Source organism: Actinia tenebrosa, unplaced genomic scaffold, assembly GCF_029948245.1.
Source record: "Actinia tenebrosa isolate PJP-AT-01 unplaced genomic scaffold, QUT_ActTen_1.0 PGA_scaffold7__59_contigs__length_16204524, whole genome shotgun sequence".
NCBI classification, from domain to species: domain Eukaryota; kingdom Metazoa; phylum Cnidaria; class Anthozoa; order Actiniaria; family Actiniidae; genus Actinia; species Actinia tenebrosa.
In genome coordinates, this window is record NW_028292584.1 from 1,015,346 (window position 1) to 1,037,561 (window position 22,216).

Consider the following 22,216-nt stretch of genomic DNA (forward strand, 5'->3'; position numbering starts at 1 on the left):
GGAATATTCTATTATTTTTCTCACACAAAGAAGAATAGTTTTTCTCAATTTCTTTCGTGTGTCTGGTGGATATAGTTATCCTCCGCACTCACTGGATGAAAATTTACAAAATGAAATCAGTCGGTGGAAATTTTTGTATTATTTGTCATTTAATAGTGATGATCATTCTACATTTGCCAAGTCCTAAAGATCTCTTTTGACCCTTCACCCATCAACGAATGTCACTAGTCATTGTTCTCTCCACCAATCACTCATCCTTTGTGTGGCTGTTTAGCATTCATAAATGGAGTAGTTTGGGAAAAGAGTTTAGCTTGTTCTTGTGAGAGGCCTACACCTGTTGGCTGTCTGATTCCAATCGTGTGTCTTGTCATTAAACGTTTCCGGAAAGGAAGATAGACTCTATCCTTAGTTGAAATAGCCAAGTTTAGCGAGTCATAATTGAGCTTCGAGTCCTTCAAAAACATAATCAAAATTTTGCAATAAGCTCTTTGGATTTGAACGAATCATGGCATCACAGAGCCATGGCCTTGCACAGCAAGACCACGAATTGTCCGATCTACAGATCTACTGCTACGAGAGACCCCGGAGAATAAAAATCAAAAAATCATATAAAGAATTCGCTTCGGACGAGGAAAATTCTGAAATGGGGATAGGTGCTGAGGATATCAAGAAAAGGCGAACTAAAGGTAAGTAGAATGAAAAAGAAATATTCTTTTAAAACGTAGTTTATCGAAGGCAATCCCCAACAGCTGGTCAGTTTTTAACAAACTTTCTTTTTTACAATGGCCACTATATAACTCGATCTAAGAATTAAAACTAATTACGAGTCTCATTTGTACAAATAAAGACCTAAAAAGAGCAATTCACTAACTTTGATTTTTTTGAAATTTTGAAATTTCTTTCGTATCCATAGAATAAGAACAGAATATATCAGAAAGAAATCAATACAAGGAAAAAATATATATCAGAGACTTGTGTTGATAAACCGGGATAAAACATATAAAGTTTACTCAAAATGTGTTTAAATTATTCGCCCTATCTTAATATGTTATTCTCATGATCAGTAAAGCGCTAGCTGAAAAACTTTGGAGAAGAAAAATGAAGAAATCTTTTCGGATACTAGGAATATTTCACAGTCCACAACCAAGATATTTTTAAAAAACTTATTGTTCGTCTTAACACGGATTTTCATGATATTATCAACTGGAACAAGACAAAGAAATATAATTATTTTGTTTTTGTATCATTTTACCGGAATTAATTTTCTCTTTTTTGACAAAGTAATAAGAAAAAATTGGAAAAAAATTAATTCTTATCGTAGTGAGAATTCTCTGGAATATGAACTCAGTTAGTAAAAATTCGTGTTGGTTTTCCATTAATGAATTTAAGAAATAATGTTTACCGTAGAGAGAGAATGCCGAGTGGTTGGTGTCACCTCTCTCTCAGAGTAAAACAAAATTACGGTGTTTTTAAAAAACAGCTTGGTAGAAGTTTAACTAGTTCGATATTTAACTGAATAGGCGTAGAAGGACCTAGAGATGAACAGATAAATATCAAGGAACACAAAAAAGAAAGTATACGCTTTTTTATTTTATGTCTGTAGGAACTGGTTTATGAATATTGATATTTATTTTAATCGGGATCTTTTATTTCACTCTTCTAATTTATTTTAGTCTTTTTATTGTCGAAAAAATAGGAATAAATAAAGGAATAGATGGGGGAAGAAAAAAGTGCCAAGGTTAAACAGGCGCTATTAGAATTTTGATTGCTTTGACTCCCTAGAATTTGATGGCTTACAGCTTAGGCCAATGTTACCACAAGCTTACGTTTCCAATACTTATATTTGAAAATGTTACGCAGTAGAGAGTTAAACCGTACATTTTTAACAAGAAAAACAAGCGGTTTATACAAAATCATCATCTCACCAAAAACTTTAATCTTAAAACTAAGGCTTTCAGTATATTTTTATTTTAATCTTTGTAACATCTATTAATAGAATTAAAGGCTTATTTCTTAAAATGAAAAATAGCCGATCAAGGTCATTAAGATGAAACATAGTCAAATTAGTGTTTTGAAATAATTTTCAAACTCCCATATCTCCAGATTTTTGATTTATTTTTGGTTTTACGCTCAGAAAGGAAGTCACAGCTGAGCTAACGAATAGATAATTAATACTTTAGCTTTTGCCTGGAGCCAGAAGGCTTGTTCGAACAATGTATCTTTTAGTAAAAGCAAGTACACAGCTGATGACGAAAACCAAAATATTCAAATGTTTTCTTTGATTACCGTTGAAATAACTTAGTTCAAAACATATTTAGTCTCTTTTTTAAAGGGAAAATAAAAGCTTTTTAAAGAGTAAATAGTGGAATTATTTTTCTGAAAAGAGCTAGGATCTTTTCCAGCGACAAGCGAGGAAAGCGGGTTCAATATGTGATTTCTATCAAAACGTTGAATAATATCTTTGTACGTCGGGCGATATTTCGAAGTCTGCTCTCTTAAGGTAGTTTTGAATAGGTGATAAAAAAAAGCTTTAGATTAAACAAAACCCTTTACGGAGACAAAGGACAAAGAGGACAGTTGGTGATAATCTCTCAAAAATTTTCTATATACCACTTTAATGAAAAAATAGCCGCTGCTTTCATGAAATTAAAGAACCCCTAGTTCTAATATCTCTGATGTAGAGATGTGAAAGATATATCCCTCTTACTTCAACATAAATGTCATCTTAAAATGCAATCGTTGATCGGTCAGTCTGACTCAAGCTTGAAAGCTAAACAAACTTGAAGCGCAAAAAACGCGGAAACGTTCACACTTATCACCCCAAACTCTCCTCAATATCAAGCAATTTCCGAGATACAAATTACACTGAAAATTCTAAATGACCTTACGTATATAAATCTATACTTCACTATTCTATAAGCGTTGGTAATGAGTCTAATTCCAGCTCGAGATGAGAAAATGGTCTTTTCTTATTTCCTCACTGTGTGTTTTATGAATATGGTTCACAGACGAGCGCTTTTTATTTTTATTTTTGTCGATGAAAAGGCGTGTTCAACGAAAAGTATGGCTTCTCGGAAATGTTTTTTAATCGTTATTCATTGTATTCATTACCTCGCAAAAAAGAAAGCCTTTCATTTTATACTTTCGAAAATAAATTTTCGCTCTTTAATTTTTTGGTGTTGGTTAAAAAAAGCATAGTATTTTCTAAACAAGAGCATTAATACTTGAACTAACCATAAGCCTAGAAGCCTACAAATGAAATCTTTTTATTTTTCATCTCTTCCTCGGGTATAGATAGTAACCTATCTATATTCATGAATTTATTTTATGATTTTCGCGGTAATAAATAGGGTCTTAAGAGTACAGTTAAAAACGATAAGATCGCTGCCTCTCTTCCTCTTGGAGTAGTTTGTTTTGAGCCGCTTTCATTTACAATCACAATTACACGATGCTTTACAATTTCCTAAACGACTTTTAATGTACCAAATAGGATATATTCGAACAGAACACATGACAAACTTTTCCTGTATAATTTTATCACTTTACTGAATGATTTATAAGCTTTTAAGATGAAGTAAATATGACATAACACGCCGTCTGTAGCGATGGATTACTGTCTAACAAGGATTTGTGATTTCCACTCACTAACGTTGACATCTTTTCATGAAATATCTACAACTTTGCCTCTTTTTTCTGTAATTATTTTCTCCTTACTACTCGTACTATTAGTATGTTAAACAAACACCATATACTATTAAGAGACATCCAGTTCCGTGTCTTATTGTGCTTTTTCGAAACTGAATCTCTCTAAGTGTAAAGCGTATCTTTTCAAAAATCGCTTAAAAAAACAACAAAACAAAAAACAAGAAAAGATTTAGAAAACATTAAAAGAACTGATAAATCAAAACGAATGTCGCAGGTTTCTCATCGTTTTGCTGCGTATTAAGCCAGCTTCAATTCAACGATTCAACGTTATCTGCTTGAACATTTCCATCTCAGAACTCAGTAAAATCTCAGCCACTGAATTTTCGACTCAGCTGGAAAAAGACTCTATCATATTCTTCGCCATAAAACTGTGTAAAAACAACAAATAATAGCAAACTGACTTAATAATTCGACTTAAAGAAAAATACAATTACCTGCTGTGACTCGAACAGAGAATGAAATTAAATGTTCTGATTAGAATAACGTTTATTTTATAATCAAATAAAACTGACGTCTTTTTTTCTGACCAAAAATATGACAATACAATCACTTGCATTCCCGTTATAAAGCTCTTCCAATTTCTTGCAATACAATACCTTTTTGCTTTGTGATCGTAGCACACCTAATTGCTCCACCTCTTCATACTAGCCTTAGTAAGTATTATTATATATTTCGTGATAATCCTAGTATGAGGGTCTTACGTTGGTAAGCTTAATGGCCCTAATGGATACTTAATAGCTTTTGTTAAAATTAAACATACTAGCTTATTGAAAAATAAAAAATTGAAGACCTTGGAGGTTTGATTGTATTTAATTATATCAACTGATTTTATTTTAACTCTTTAGAATGGAAATGATATTGTAGTAAGATTAGAAGGAGGACACTGTGGAGAGATGACGGAAAAGTGTTTTAGTATAATAATTTTTGGGTTCGGGAATAACTTGACATTTTATATACTTATTTAATATTCCTTCATCAATTCCTTCATCCATCTATCGGTTTATCCATTCTGATTGATCCATCCATCCATGCATCCATGCATCCATCCACCCATCCACCCACCCATCCACTTATTCGATCTTCCATTCATTCCAAATGTTTCAACGTCAATTTGTACAAAGTAACTACAGCTGCTAGCGATATTTTCAACAGGCAATGAAAAACTTATTAAAACCCAAATATTCGTATAACTTATTCATTAGTATGTTTCTTAATCAAATTTATTTTCAAGAGTTATGATTTTGTAAACAGACAACTACTTTTCTTTATTGGATATTCAAAGGGGAACCCCTGACATTTCTACGATATTTAGTTGTTCACGTTTTGATTTAGTCCCGATAGATAAGCATCTAATACCATCCCACATCCGATGTTTATTACTATGGAATTATTTATCCTTACCAAACTGAGCAGATTTCTTTTCATAATAGTGCTGTGATTGGATGATTTGTGTATTCGTGTTTATCATTGGCTACCGGAACTTAAACCTCGAGTCATAAAAAAACTACAGTTTGCTAGTGCTCTGAGATGTTTTTATGAGATAACTGAAACACAGTAAACTATTGCTTTCAGAATCGATTTATTTAGCGATAGAGTGAGCAAAGCTGCTCAAGCTCGTTGTACTCTCTGAACAGGATTGGCGCAAGACGGACTATGTTTACCCAAGCTATCTGTTTAACCACAACTTTTATGGATTTTGCAAAATATCTATTCACCGCTTAGACTATTTTGTCCCATTTTCCAGGCTAATTTGGAACTATGCGAGGTATACACCGAATGAAGAAGCTTAAAGGATATTTTCTTACTCGAGTTTTTCTATTATTCCTTTAGGTTTAGCTTGTCTGATAATGATAACCCATTATTGTATATACTTATTTCAAAAAACGTTGTCTTCGCCAAAGGCGATCTCATAGGCAATGGGAGATAGAAGAAAAGCGATAGGAGATCGATAGCTGGAATGACTTGTGTTTCTGCTTCTTATTCTCGTTAAGAACATGGACCTTAGGGTTGATACTTATTCAACGTTGTTCGTAGTCGAAACCATTTCAATGTCGGGATGACCTACTGCATATCGTCTTTGGCGATGACAACGTTCTTTTGAAACAGGTGTTTTCATTACAAATATTAATGCAACATTTACGAGTTTATTATTGCAGTTCAGTCCTTTCCTTTCCCATTTCGATTCCCTTTCCTTTCCTTTCCTTTTACCTTTTTTTTTTTTGCTTCTATTTCCTCCTGGCCTGATATATATCTCCTATATCATATACCTAATCATACTACGTAATAACAATCTTCAAGTATGCCCGTTAGTACGGGCAGATGGTCTCTAATCACAGATATCTAGAATACCATACCAATGATATTGGCTTAATAGTTTCCAGCCTTGGGCGGTCATCATATCGATATTACTCAACCTCATGGTACTTATTACTGTGCCTTCGCCCTGGGGACTTATTATGCTCTGCACTAATGATGAACAACGTACCGAGGGGACAGGAGTAGAGTAGATATAAAGGAAAGCATAATAATTAGATGGATATTTTCTTTCTTTCTTTCTTTTTTTTTTTTCCTTTTTTCTTTTTTGTACTTTAAGTGGCGTGCCTGCAGCTTCACCAAAAGGGGTGGTAAACGACAAAGGGAGGGTGTGGAGGTTGTGCAGGGTGGTAGGGAATAAGGGGAGAAAAAAAATCAAGTTCTAGCTTATAAACGTTCGTACAGCCCTTCTGCGATATACAACTATTAAACAAAAAAAAAAACGTTGGTAGTCCGAGATCTGAAATGGCGTATTTGAGACTGAACAGGATTTTCTTGCTTTTAAGTTTCACTGGCAAAAATATCACGAACACTTTTTAGACAAAGTCCGTATATGCTTCATATTCTATTCTATAAGCAAACTAGGTTGTTCATCTGTGAATATTTTACATTTTGCTGAGTGCTACTTGGTCTCAGATTTCGGATTTCAGATCTCCGAGCGACAACGTTTATTGAAATAGGTATAAACATGCTTCAGGACGGTGGTAAATCACTTCTGATGACAGCGAGCCTCAAAAATAGTATTGTTTCATGTGGAAACATTCTGTAAGTTTATTTAGACTAAGGTTTAACTTGCATCGCGACACACTAGTTTGCTAAAGAGAAGGCAGGAGACATTGGTTTGTGACTAATTTTGGCCACGCTAGTGGCAAGTTTAATAATCAATAAATGTGTGGGGTGATACCAAATACCAACCCCCCCCCCCCCCCCCCCTCAAAAAACGATGTCTTCGGCAAAGGCGTGGCGAGAACAAACACGCCAAGCCGGCATTGACTAAAGCGATAATCCAACAAGTAGGCGACAGGGGTGGTGTGGGAAAATTTTTACGATTGATCTTGCTCGACTGAGAGAATAATATAAGAAAGAGGTCGATACTCAGACCTGCATTCAGTACTGTTGTGTAACAGTATATTCAAATGGCATATGTGGATATATATAGTTGGATTAATGGATCTTACAGCGGTAATGCTTTTGGCATGTTTTGCTTTTTGCAAAAGGAAGAATTAAACTCTTGCCACACAAAAGAAAAACAATAGCTCAGTTGACTAACATATGACAGCAGGTCCTCGTATTGAGCAAGTAGAGAGGTAAGAACCACGGTGAGCACTGATATATTTGAAGTGCTTTTAAACAATTGTCGCAAGGATAGCTTAGCCGAATGCCGCATGGTATTGCTTTGCATCAAAAGGTATAAGATAATAATTGCATGCGGCAAAATAATCAAATTCTAACAAAAAAAAAAAACCCCCCCCAAAAAAAAAAAAACAAAAAAAAAAAAACCCCAAAAAACAAAAAAAACCAAAAAAACAAAAAAACAAAAAAACAAAAAACAAACAAAACAAAACAAACAAAATTAGAATTAAAAAAAAACTCACATCGACGATTACCTTAACACTCAAGCGATCTAATACCGATCTTAATATATAACAGCAAACAATACTCAAAATGTTCATCGTTATTAGTCGATTTTATGCCAAAAATTAATTAGGAGAGATCGAACGTTTTCTGCTGCATGCGTGTGCTTGTGTGATCGCCTCGGGTGGGAAAGACACTTCTATTTGGGCCCACTTATGTCACCTGCTATGGGCGTGTGTTTTTTGAGTATACATTGTCAGTGACTTTTAAATACGTAGACTTGTTCGAGCTAGTTCTTTGGGGGATTTTAAATTTAGTTTGTTACAATATGTATAATACACGCCATCGTTATCATCATTATCCTGATCACCATCAAATGACAAAAAGCTGTGTGAAAAAGTTAGCTAGAAAGAAAAAAAAAGACTCAAGACTTTTGTTTTACATAGAGCTAAACCTACGCGTTTTAAACCTTTTTCGTCACTTATATTAGAAAGCAATATATTCGAATAACGTGACAAGGTCTTGTCGTTTTGCATTGATTTAGTCAACAAATAAAACAAAAACAAAAACAAAGCTTTACGAATGGCTCAAAATTATTTCTCCTTATTTTAGACGCTTTATGATTATTGGTCTTTCTTACCCCAACAAAACTAGGAGTTTGCCATGATTTATTCTACTTGTTCACGAGTTTTTCAAAACTTTATTTAAGTTTATTCTAGAATTCCATTAAATTTTATTCGTAATGTATCGTTATTATTCCATGTTGGGCATTTTCTTAAAATAGAAATTCGTTTTATACCCCCTACCGTTAACTACTAAAGATTTATTATTAAGAAAAACTATATTTTTATTCTAAAATTTATCATTTTGGTCAGATGTTTTTTAAAATTTTTGATCGCTTTTTTCCTTTTTTCCTTTTCTTTCCTTGCTTTTGAAAGTAATTACGTTCATTATTTCTGTTTACCCAAATTTTCTTTAATCTACCAAATTATATTTTTAATGAATTGAATTTGTTTACTTTATGAAAATAAAAAAATAAAAAACATAGAAAAAATTAGAAAAACGGTTTCAGTTTGTCGTGATCGTTTATTGGTTTCAAAATTTGTTGAAATGATTAGATTAAAAATGTACTCAAATATATGCGATGAAAAAATATTTTTGTAAAGTTTTTTTTATTTCAAAACTGAGACAGAACAAATCTCAGTCAATGACACCAACATTTCCAAATATATAAATATTCCAAATGATTCTTAAAATAAATATTGACATAAGTCTTAATGATTTTTCTTCTTTTGCTCCAAAATTATAAACTGTTCTAATATGTCTATTTTGCTTTAGCAAGTCGCGAACACCATTCTCACTGTTTGCTATCCCAGCTGTTTAAACATTTGTCATAAGATTTTTTGTTTGGATGTTAATTGCCTTTCCATGGCCGGGCGGTCTTTCGTTCGTGGATTGTTTTACATATAATAAACGTGTTTAAGAGCGTTAGAAGGTAATTACTATCCTAAGAGATGCTTCTGCTGGCCATTACAGACGAATTAAAACTTATTTAGTACTTTTGAGACTTCCACGTATAAAAATGAGTCTTGTTTTTACCGGATTCCAAGCGGATTGATTATATTCATGAAAGCTTGATGTTTCGGGATCACATGCCATCATGAATTAAATCTTTTATATACCAGATTTTTCAATTGGATATGTTTAACATGATTGTTAACTCGCCAATTCATAGAAATCCTTTTTTCCTTTCTTTCCTAAAACATTTTTCTTTATTCAGTTGCAACAAAACTGGACGAAAAAATTTCTCCACCTCTCACAGAGGTTCAAAAAAAAGAAGTTAAAACATCTTTACATGTTGGTATATTGTAAAATACTCTATTTTCCGTTTATTGGTGGTATTTAAGAAAACATTTCTCGTTAGCATTTTTTGTAAATATCCCCATTGATACCAACATGACCGCCATGTTTTTATCTGTTGACCCTCTTGGGTAGTAGAAGATTCTTTTTTTATAAGACAGGGCTTAATCCTTTCAGTAAATGCAATTATTCAGTGTTATCAACAGGAGCCCTAACTAAACAAAAAAATATCGTAACAAAAAATAATAATAATAAAATTAAAAAAAAAAAAAAAAAAAAAATTACAATATAAAGCAGTATTCGTAGAAATATAAGTTAAGCTAAAATGTTTGCAAACCATGGTCATTACAGACTTTTGATTTGGTCCTAGGGAATAGACCAAATTACCTTCGTATGTAGAATGCCCATTTCAAAGCATGTGATGCTTAAATGATGTTCTCTAGAGAATCTTTCCTTCATCTTTCTAACTGATACTCATGTGGATATGAAAACAGTTAAAAGAAATGTTTCTCCAGAGAACATCATGTAAACATCACATGCTTTGAAATGGGCGATTTACTTACGAAGGTAACTAGGTTTATTGTAATTACTGTACTTTTTCAAGCCCTTTTAAATGCGGACAGCCTTTAAATATGGGACTTTCTGAGGCAACTTCAGTATGGGTTAGTAATGAGGTCCCAAAAGTAGATGAATAACGACATAGTGACGGTAGATGACTGAAGTTAAAGTCGCCTGCACTGAACATGACAAAGAAAGGCCACGTGACCAGCTGTTGAATACATCTTCCTATGATAGTGACATTACCTTTAATTTACTTGAGAAATTATCCACTAATAAAACAAATGATTATTTTTCTTTACAGTATCTAAGAGAAAAGAAAGTCCTTCTCGATTGGCTCTCGAGAAAAAGCAACGTCAATTGACTGATACACTAAGATGGTGAGTACGTCGGTCTACTCGCCTCACAAACCGATGAACGAAAACTTTGATTTACAAACTGGGATCGCTATGTAATTCTGTTTTGTGTAGGTTGGGCGAGAATTACGAGTTAAAAGAAGGCTTGTGTTTGCCTCGTTGTGTGATGTATACCCACTATCTGGACTTCTGCAAGAAAAGCAAGCTAGGTCCTTCTGGTCCTGCAACTTTTGGAAAGGTATATATTATCCGAATTAATCAAACTTTTAAGAGAACTCTTTATAAGCTCCAGTGTTTGCCCATTTCAGACCAAATGTCATGCCCTTGATCAGAATAATATTCTTTGCTTGATTGATACCCTTATTCATGTATCTTCTCATGACCAACCGCTAAAAAATAGACATAATACTCAAGGATATGACATGTGGCCTGAAATGGGAAAACATTGCAAGCTAAAGAGGTTTATTTTACAAGGTTTACTGCGCATGCTCAAATAGGCTTGTCGCCGATTCGCAATACCTAATACTGGCTTCGTATGTAAATTACCCCTTTCAAATCATCTGATGTTTACATGATGTTCTTTTGGGAAATGTTTCTTCCAAATGTTTAAAATCCACATGAATATGAACGAAGTAAATTTCAGGAAGATAAAGAAACACTTCTCTAGAGAAAATGATGTAAACATCACATGGTTTGAAACGAGCGATTTGCATACGAAGGTGAATAGTGAAAGTCTATTGCGATCAGCCCGGCAATAACGATTGAGGATAAGTTTATATGGAATGATAACCGCTTCATTTTTAATGAGTAACGTCGCTATTTTGATTGTCTTGGGTTTCAGGTTATTCGACAAAAGTTTCCTAAGCTAACGACCAGACGACTGGGCACACGAGGACAATCGAAGTAAGTTCGATTTACGAATGCTCTACGATCCCATATTGATTCTCGTACTAAGTATTTATCTTGGTTATGTTATAAGGTACCATTATTATGGCATTAGAGTCAAAGAGACCTCCCAGTACTTCCATGCCGGCTATTCCAAACAAGGACTCACCAGGTGAGCTTTACATGATCATTAATGATTGGGAGATAGAAGCTGCAATTTGATTGGCCGCCAACAATAAGAAAATACATCGAAGATTGTAAAATAACTGTAAAACAGCTACAATACAAATAAAATAAAGTTACTCGTAAAAAAATTATGTTAAGGTATCTAGTAACATCATCATAATTTCTAATTATGACTCATAACACATAATTATTAGTATAAAGGAATGTTGAACACCGTAACGTATTCCTTGTTTGCACATGTCGTCATTGAGGCTTTTGTTATATCAACCAACATGGCCGCCGTGTCTTTTGTTTTTTCACTTTCTTGAGAATGATTAAAAACCAGCAGCAGTTTGGAAATCTTCATTTTACTGAAATGTTAACTTTTGTACATGATGCAAGTAAAGGTGTTGTTACGACTGCAACAATGCTGCAGAAAGATTGCGAGACATGCAAGTAGCAAGGAGCATTGTCTTGGGTAACCCCTTGACGTATTTTATCCTCTATGGTTTTGAACATTCATTTATCATTTTCACATGCCATCTTTACACCGACGCAATTCTTATTAATTTCATTCTATAAATGTTGCTGTTGTCTTCCCTGCTGCAGACGCCAGCGATGACCACTTTGCTTTTACTGTTTGTATCATTATTCTTGTTGTCTATATTATTGCCTATTAACGAGTTCCCTCTTTTATATTTCATTTTAGGTTTTCGACAATGAAAGCTAAGGGAGGAGAGGTACGAAGCTTACGTTTAGTATGATTGCATGCATGCTGCCCTGCCCTGCCCTGCCCTGCCCTGCCCTGCCCTGCCCTGCCCTGCCCTGCTATTCCTTCATTACCTCAAACACACTCATTAATCCTTCTGTCATTATTTCATGATTCACAAATTCAGTATTTAGACGATCTATCACCCTTGATAATATCCTGAGTTTTTCCATCCTTGTATTCTTTAAAATATGACCTATGAACACGTAGTGCTTCCTGAATTATTATAACCGGTTTTGATTTTTTTCAGGGTTCGATGAAAAAGTTTGCGCTGAATTCTAAAGCACGGACGCTTCTGCCTGACTTCCCAAATGCCAAGCGATTGAACCTTCCTAAAGGAGTCTCTCAGCAAAAGGTACATATCATATGCCTCCTAGTATATTTGTCTCATTCACTAATAACGGAAACTAGGCGTTGATAGCAAGCTGTGTAATTTGTTCTAGCATCAGTCCTTGACAACTAGAACTCATATTTTAATAAGTTTATCATTTTATCGTTCAGGTTGAGACTTTCATCATGATGTACAGAACTCATTGTCAAAGGCTTCTGGACACCGTGATCAGTGCTAACTTTGATGGGGTAACATATATATTATCATAGCATTGTGTAGCTAGCTGATTCAAGCCGAGTCACCACTATATGTGCAAGGGGATGATGGGAGGGGAGAGGTGGGATGTAGATGTTGCAGCTTTGTTGTGGTACTATATATATTTAAAAACAATTATAACATAGGTAGACACAACAAAGATAACAACAGCTGGACTATGATAATAATAATAATGATAATAATGAAAAGTTTAACAAGCAGAACAATTATAACAGCTGCTGCTACAACAACGTCACTAAGCAGTGGCGTATCCAGGATTTTAAAGGGGTGGGGTGGGGGGGGGGGGGACAAGAAACGCCTTTTACAGCATATGTTTTGTATTTTATGACTCGACAAAGCATTATTTCATTCTACTGAGCGTAACAAACATGATCGTCTTCACAAAAAAGGGTTCCATGCAATCATCTCAGGATCCTCTGCTAAATAACAGAGAACTAGAAAATCATTAACGACATGCAAATCTGACAAAAGATATACTTTCACTGTAAGAACATCTAGTTTGATTTTAGCTTCCCGTTCGTTTTCCTTGTCTTGAGTATGTTATGTTATGTATGTTATTATGTTTCTAATTCTATGTCTTATTTTAGATCAATACCTTCATACTTCACTTCTGGCAAGGAATGCCTAGTCACATGATCTCAGTCTTACAGAGTCCTATTATTGTGGATGTCATTGCTATTTGTGATTCAATACTATATAAGGTAATGAGTGGCTTTGCACATGTGCTTATAGCGATTTCATAACCCTTTGAATTAAGAGGGGTTTTAGGATGAAGGCAGCCATGTTAGATGGCAGTAATGATACGATCGTTGTACATGAGAAAGAATTCAATTCCCAAAAGCAAAAATTCTTTGTTGTTCTACCATCCAACCACAGGCAGTCCAAGCTGTATTATGGGCGCCGGCAACTAATGTTACAGAGCCTCTATAGTTTTTAAAGTTATTCATCTTGCAAATCAGTTCTACTTGATAATGACTTCGTCAATGACATATATATGCATAATATTAATCAGTAATTATTAAATAGACTAAAATAATTAATAATTGTTTTGATTTGATTGGCGTTTTCAGGTTTTGATAGATGTACTGATACCATCCAGTATACAAGATCTACCAGACAGGTTGGTCATTCATAATAAAAAATCTTAACTAAACTATTTTTAAAGTGTTTTAATAGTGTTAATAAGTTTTTAATGGTAGTTGGGGAGCTAATGATAATAGGTTACTCCACCCTCTGACCAATAATATTCGTAGACATTTCTTTTTCTTTTTCTTCGCTTCTTCTTATTCTTTTAGTGTTGTAAACTGTGAGTGAGTATGTATCAATATTGTTTGTTTCTAAACCAAAAGTCTGTATATACAAAAGAAACTACGACTTGACTTGCAGATCTTAAAAATGTTGTTCACAATAACTTTAACTTTATACTTTGTTTTTACACCTTTTAGTCTGAGGGAAGAGATTCGAGAATTTGCTTCAAACCTCCAGGTGTGGTTAAAGGATTCCCTGCGTGAAGTACCGAAAAATGTGCAAGACGTTAAACTGCAAGGTAAATCTAAACTAGACAGTGATACGGTTACGTGATTCTACCAAAAACTGTACAAGACTTTAAGCTACAAGATAAATATATACTAGACAGTGATACAGTCACGTGATGGTACCAAAAACTTTACGAGACGCTAAGCTACCATGTAAATATATACAAAATCGTGATACGGTCACGTGATTGTGCAGTCTGCAATCAAAAATAGATTTACGTCGTGTTTCCTAGCAACGCCAAATCACCGTTTAAATATACCAAACAAAAAAAAAACCGGTCATTTGATAGTACCGTCTTGGAAGCAAAAATAAAGTTCTCGCGCTTCCTAGCAACATGTATTAAGTGTATGTAAATACTGATATTGTTTTAGGTATATCAATGTTGCTTAGCAACAATTTAAGTCATAACAGTAATCAAACAATATTATTGAAATTTGGATATCCTTTATGCTTTCAAACTTTTTTAATCGTTTTTTATATTTTCTTTTCCACTTTAGTTGCCCAGAAGTTTGGAAGGGCTTTGACTCGTCAAGTTTCATTTGTCCACTTGGCCCAGACCGCTCGCTCGGTGCTACTCAGTTATGACTCGGTGTCCCGGATGATCAATGATCTTCGCAAGATCGACTTCAATCTCATCAACAGTCAATCGATGTTTCTGCTTGGAAATGAAGATATACCCACTCTAACTAAAACATGTGAGTAAACCTACATACAAATTGCACTTGGTTATTTACTTATATACACGAGCTTCATTTGCATGCGGGGAGACTGCTAAGCTCACAAATTAGACGTGAAAACGTCACATTGCACACCATTATATGCAACTTGACACAATACAATCACGTGAGTGACATCATATGCCAGGTGATATAATGAAAACAATGAAAACAATGCACCAGATAGACTAGATTATTTTCCACTTGAAATCAATGTGCCAGTTGGTGGCAGAGTGCAAGGGATTAGCTGTAGATATGATCTGGGGGCCGGCTAGTCTCTCCACTGATGCTTCGGCAAGAACACAAGCCTTCGTAATCCGTACACTCGAGGCAAAACAAAGCAAAGCAAAACTACTTGCAAATGCACAAAAAACATATCGTGTTACATTATTTGTACTATCATTCCTTTTTCGAGTAAAATTAACCTGTAGTTCAAAGCGTAAAAATGTCGTCCATGGAAAACCTTATCAAGAAAAAAACTAGGCCCCTGGCGTGGTTGCTCAGTTTCGGGTTGTGTACACTTTTAATTTCGAAATCTTTAAGTGTGAGAGTAGTAAGGTGAAAATCAAAGACTCACAAAGAAAAGTATGTAGTGCATTGTAATTAGATTTTTTTCCTAATCTTCATTATGGGGGACATTATCCGTCTGGAATGAATAAACAGTTGAATAATTTTTACCGATTTTATTTTGGCCTTTAAGTTTTATTTAAATTGTGTTTAAAACAATGGGAGTCACTTTGTTAAGCAGTGCCAAAGTTTATATTACGCCACTTTAGACATTGCAATCACGTGAAACATTACAACCCACCGACAAGCACGTGATACATTATACATCACGTTACATATAACACTGCATGTGAAACATGGTATGCCAAGTATTCTTCGTTTGTACATGACTTCATAGCCGCCATCTTGGTTGAATTTAACAAAAGATTTGTCAATGAATTATTTTGTTATATCATCCAATTTGTGAAGCTTGCTTGCAAAGTCGTCTAGCACCAGGTCCATGTGTCACGCCGGAACCATACTGAACATAAAATATTTTGCTGTTATTATACCGTTATAGTTGTTCAAGAATTCGAAGGTCTTCTAAGCAAGCAAGCGCCTCTCGAAGCCTACACTGAATGGTTGGATAGTGTGGTTGATCGATGTGTTCTAAAGGTGAGTGTCGTGTTCTTTAGACCGCTTTGCTTATCATGCCTTATACGGTGTTGTTTGTACCCTAGCTAGACCACATTGCATCATCTTAATTTATCGAAGATAGAAAACACCTTTGAAAAAGAGGGCACAAAGTTATAACCAAACCCCTAAAAACACGAGTGAAAAACGTCTGCGCATGCTCTATCTAGACAAATGTATTCCATAAAATACCAAACTACGCTTGCGCAGCATATGTATACTGCTGACATGTATAACACGTATCGCAGGAGCTCAGTGATGATAGCGATGATGAGTTATTCGAAAGACGAGCAACAAAATTCCTTGGATCCTGGTCTTTTATTACTTCCAAAGTCTTAGAAGATCTTACCCTCAGAAGTGCTCCAAGTTTTGGTAAGTTACCTAACACAATCTTAAGAGGTATAAAGCTATCTCAAGCAAGGTTGGTGACGTTTTTGTTGCGTGTTGCCCGAAATGCAATCAGCTTAAAGTCAAAACAATATGTACATTTTCTCACACTTTTTCTGTATGTTTTTTTCGGCATAGTTTCTTCTGAACTGAAATTGTTTATATATGAATCCGATACATTTCAGGTTTGGTAAGCAGCATATGACAAAACTTTCACCAACTTTTTTTGAAATAGCTGTACATCTCTAAAGCTTTCATCACATATGTTTAAATATGAAGAATTTTTAAAAAAAATTGAGTAAAAAAATTCAGTATGTCCATGTCAGCTTTTCTTCCAGGTTGATATTATGGATAATTAACTTAATCCAATGTCCTCAGGTCTTAAGGGTCTTCAATCGGCCACCTTATTAGATTTACAGGAAGAATGATAACGAAGGCATGCCGCTAATGTTGGGTAAAATTCAGAAACAACATCAAATTCAGTGTCTCATTTCATTTTAATGCTTTTTCGAAAGACGCCAGAAAATTGCCTTTTGAAAGCTAAAAATTGAGGCAGATGACCGCACGCCAGGATGCCTTGACGTGGAACCCAGTGCGCACCTTCTCTACGCAGATCAATAAAACTACTTCTTTTGTTTTACGCTTTAAAAAGAAAAATTATTTACAATGTTTTTTTTTTATTCCAGGTGTATTTCACTTGATCCATGCTACATTCCAGGAATACGTACTTCTTATTATCGAGAATCAAAAAATGCTGGAAGTTGACAAGAAGCTGGAAAAAGCCCTTCAAAGTCATCTAAAAGAAGGTACGATTGTGTAAAGAGAATTTAATAATATCAAGTCGTTTACGAGCCATGGAATGTTCCCCTAGACATTTGATGTGTTCACGTACACATCATAACATCAAGCTGACTTGACCGCGTTCCCTTAATTAAGGGAATCATGGGTCAACTATCTTGGTTAGCATTTTCCGAGCAGGGACATCAGTACAACCTAGATTTCTCTTGTCGACTGAAATGAAATTCTGTTATGACTTCGACCAGAGCGTTTTACTATTAATTTAAAGAATGAAGGATTCAGTCGTATTTCGTGAGTGCTTTATAACTGCACACAAGCAAGTTTTTAATTTCTTTTATAAAATACGAATTACAATAACCGTTATTTTAGATAGGAAAGGCGCAACGGAATGTGCGCGCACGTGCACGACCAATCAGAACGCGACATTCATTAGTTCAACAGCTATTTCATAATGTTGGGTATATTTTGTGTATATGTGATAAATGCTACGATATAACGACACAAAGAAGACTGGTGGGGAAAGAAAATGTTTAAGCAGTGTACATTGCTCGTTGCAAAGCTAATTTATGCTGGGTATCATCATTCCCCACGCATTTTTTAATGCGCACACCGGCATAGAAGCCATCCTTGTTCTTGGTAACAAATTAACTCCATATCTAATATTTCAAAGGTTAATTACTTCAACCCGTAGTTTGAGCAATCATGATTTTTGTTAAACAATGCCAAACTTAGGGCTGCAGTGGCCTTTTATTATATTAGATATGGAGTTAAGTATGTGTATATATACCAAAGTATATAATTTATAAATAGTTAATTATTTATTCTGCAATTCTTATACAGATTTTAGTAATGACAGTATCGAGCAATGGGTAAACGTTAAACAGGCAGAATATGAGGTGCGCGCCGAGAGCATGGAGACGAAAAACGTTGGACACTCTGATGAAAGTCAAACCCAGGACAAAACACCACAGAGCAACAATAATGATAGCATTAACAACAATAACAACGTTAGCAGCGACAAAACATTTAACAAGAAAGTGAAAATTAGTTCAAGAAACAAGGAATCGGAATCCAGCAGATCGCAAGTTAAGGCAGCTCCACGTTCATTCGTTATGAGCATCCCGCAAGCTTCGGCATCCTCACCAGCTATCGTTCCACGTCCACTTTCCATCATACCTTCTTCAATAACCTCGATACCATCAAATAGTGTAGGCTCCATCGCAAACCAAACCTACGGCCAACTTCAACTGCAACCTTCGGTTGGCAACAACACTGTGACAGACAGACAAGGAAGGAACGTGCAACAGTATTTATACAATGATGAAATGTCAAGAAATGCTACACCAGGAAGCGAAATGACAGCTAGCTACCATGGACAGGACTTTATCAATCCATATGACAAGAGTATTTTTAATTCTAATCTTGGAATTGCTAACCCGGAGTTCTTAAGTAATCCTTGGTTCCAACCAGAGAATCCGTCTCTTACAGTACTGAATAACGTCGGCTATGCTGATCCTAATGTTTCGTCAGCTGATCAAAATTTAGAAATGAGCTATCACAGGAGTGGGGATTTTGGGTTTGGTTATGCGAATGAGTTGGGTATCTTTACTAGTGGAATCCACCCAACTGAGCACCAGACTCCAATCAGCCACAGGTCAGATATTCCCTACAGTGATCAAGGAAAAGATGTGGACTTTTCGAATTACCAAAACTTGTTAAGGTACAATAGCATGTATTACGAGAGCATGAGGAATTCGGGTCAATCCATTAGTTCTGATGTTCTAAATTACAGTGGAATTCTGCCCACTCCTGCTAATTCCATGGATATCGAGGGAATACTGGCCCACGAAGCGCAGATGAACAGGTTAGGTGTGGGAGCTGTTTGATCGACAAATATTGACTGTTAAAAGTCACGTGACTGATCATTATCACGTGACTTAAACTTATAAATGTGACATACAGGTGTCATGTGACAAAGGAAACCAAATGACGTAGACGTTACGCAGGCGTTAGTGTCATGTGACCATACAAGTCACGTGTATGATATAAGTTACGTGACTTATAGATGTTACATTATCATGCGACTGAAAAAGTGTCTGGTGATACATAAATGACAGGTGCGTTATGGGATCAGTAGTTAACCAATACGTGACTAGCAAGTGTCACGTGACTAGCAAGTGTCACGTGACTAGCAAGTGTCACGTGCCTAGCAAGTGTCACGTGACTAGTAAGTGTCACGTGGCTGGCACGTGATGTAATGATAGACATTTAGGATCAAGATGCCAACTGAAGAAAAGAAGACTTTTTAGGCCCAGTAAATAAATTCATCAATTATGACTCATGAACTCGAAAATACTATACGATTTTCAAAAAGTATAGGAATTGTGTAGCACAACTATATTGTCAGAACTAAATAACTAGGATATTCATATCAGTTCTGATAATGAGTTATGAGAATGATTTTTATCAAACGCGTGACAGGTCAGCGTGACACAAATCACGTGACTAACTGATTAACTGAATAAGTGAATGAATGGCGCAAGATAAAACAAGCCAAAAGAATATATAATAATCATATAATTTAATTATTAGTGCCGCGGTATTGCGCATGACAAACATTACAAACCTCACACGTTTTCTTAATATTTCATTGTAAATTAAATATAGTCATTATTTACAAATGCAACCACATTTTCCTTCTTTATTCTTTTTTGCATAGCGAACCCCGGGCACAGCTTCACGTCCGTACAAGAAGCTATCACGAATCATATGCATTTCATGCAGATAGACGTAATGCATGTGCATGAACTATCGAATTGTATTTTCATAATTATTCATTCTCTTTCGAAGTTCAAAGGATCACTTGTAAAGAACTAGTCTCACATGGAATTGTGGCGCTGAATATATAGAGCAAGATAGTGAACATGGAAGATATTGCTTGGATTTCATACTTTCTAATTGGTTATGTTAGAAACACAAGCGAAAAATTCGAATATAATTTACAAATTTACCAGTTTGTCAAACTCTTAACTGAGGGATCCAAGATGGGGGACTAATTTGTGTTTTCTTGACGACGGCCCCATAGAGCATTGCGTGATAAGTTTGTTACCAGTCTCTCTACGCGAACGCTAGATAAATATAGATATATATTAATAAATTATAATACTCTAATATAATAGCATTTGAAGTCAATTTTTAAATGTTGCCAATTCTAAAACCATAGATATGATAACGAAGTTATAAATAATAAAAAAATATATTATATAAATTATAAAACATTTGTTAACAAATCGTTATATGGAATACATATAAATAAATGAATTATTCAATGTCAATTTTGAAGCGTTTGGAATGTACTATAATATCATTAACAAATTAACAAATAAATTTCGTCATCACATTGTCAAAATAGTATGCGGGTCCACTCGGCTACGCCTCGTAGCAGCAGTAAGGGGGACTCGCGTTCAATGTCAAAGATTTACGGGTTTTACAGGCGGTTTAAGGAAGGCGCCGGCAGCGGGAAATACCCGCGCGACAAGTCCTTACTGCTGCTGTGTCGGGAATCAAAGATATCGCAAACGGAGGTTAAGATATCCTTTACATATAGATGGACACCATCACAAGCATTCGAAATAAAACTGTGCGCCGACTGCGAACTCAGGTGTTGGATCGCCTGGATGCGGACTTTGCCTTCACAACATTTATGGAGGGAGATACGGACGAGACGATGACAGAAGAAAGGGCTGAAAGAATAATTAACTTAATACCCGAAGGTAACTACCGGTTGGAGTTAACGTTCATAAAGTATTTAGACGGCGAGTGGATGATAGAAAAGGGGCGCAATCCTATCAGGGCGTCTGGTAAGAAGGACCTGTTTGTCTTAAACGAAAACACACGCCCGGGAGCATTGGTAGGAATAGACATGCTGTTCTACGAGGTTGCTTACCCTGTTACCGTAGTCATTTACGGTGCGCACAAGATAAAGACGCCAGACGTTAAGAAGTTGAAACCGATGCCACATCCCGGTAATTGCGTAGGGAAGTTAGTAAGAGAGTTCTTTGAAGACTCCTCTCGGGGCGGTAAACTGACTTTAAAGAGAAGAGAAGCCATCAGGAAATGGGAAAAAGACACACATAAGGCCGGAGCCACCATAGACAACATCAAGAAGTTAGAGACTGCCTTAGAACGCCGCATACACGTAAAAGATATCACCGACGGCTTTATTTACTCCGGAACACACAAATATGGGGGCCGTGGTGCGCCTATAGTCATCTACCAGCACAATGGGCACGCCTGGCGCGAACTGCGGTTCCCAAGAAAGAAGGAAACGAAGGTCTATAAGAATTCTCCATTGGCAGAGTTAATCCATGAGAATTCCATTTGGTTGATGGATTCAGAAGGAAGTCAGTTTATGACGCAAGACGGCACTTTGTATCGACCCGAAATTGAACAACAGCGCATTCGAAGCGCCTGTGAGACCTTAGGGGAAGACTTCTCTGACGAGGTCCTTAGCAGTCGCAGCTTGGACTTCTTAGCCGCAAAGAAAAGAAATGGATGGAAACCTACCCCAAAAGAGTTCGGAGACATAGCCAAAGCCTGTGTAGAACACGGTCACGGTGGTCTGTGGAACATGGAATACGACGAAGACCAATACGTGTCTTTGGATATGAAACACTGTTACCCTGCAAGCTTTAAAGGTCTAGGAGATTGTAAGGAATATTACGACCGTTACGGACATCCAGACTCCCAATTCTTCCGTGTGTCTCTAGATGGTCACTACGACTCCCCGGCAACGGGGTTTGTACGA

General features: G+C 35.8%; 1 protein-coding gene across 1 annotated transcript; it reads left to right on the plus strand.

Annotated features, from left to right (window-relative positions):
• The first annotated feature begins 282 nt into the window (after nucleotides 1-282).
• LOC116303147 (DNA-binding protein RFX6) lies at nucleotides 283-20,664 on the plus strand. The gene is made up of 16 exons (XM_031712629.2): nucleotides 283-686; nucleotides 10,316-10,391; nucleotides 10,482-10,605; nucleotides 11,209-11,270; nucleotides 11,347-11,424; nucleotides 12,127-12,157; nucleotides 12,437-12,541; nucleotides 12,688-12,765; nucleotides 13,381-13,494; nucleotides 13,864-13,913; nucleotides 14,239-14,339; nucleotides 14,827-15,024; nucleotides 16,112-16,206; nucleotides 16,473-16,596; nucleotides 17,298-17,417; nucleotides 18,250-20,664. Exons 1-16 carry the CDS (start codon nucleotides 506-508, stop codon nucleotides 19,293-19,295), a joined length of 2,583 nt encoding a protein of 860 aa, XP_031568489.1. The 5' UTR covers nucleotides 283-505; the 3' UTR covers nucleotides 19,296-20,664.
• The last annotated feature ends 1,552 nt before the right edge of the window (nucleotides 20,665-22,216 follow it).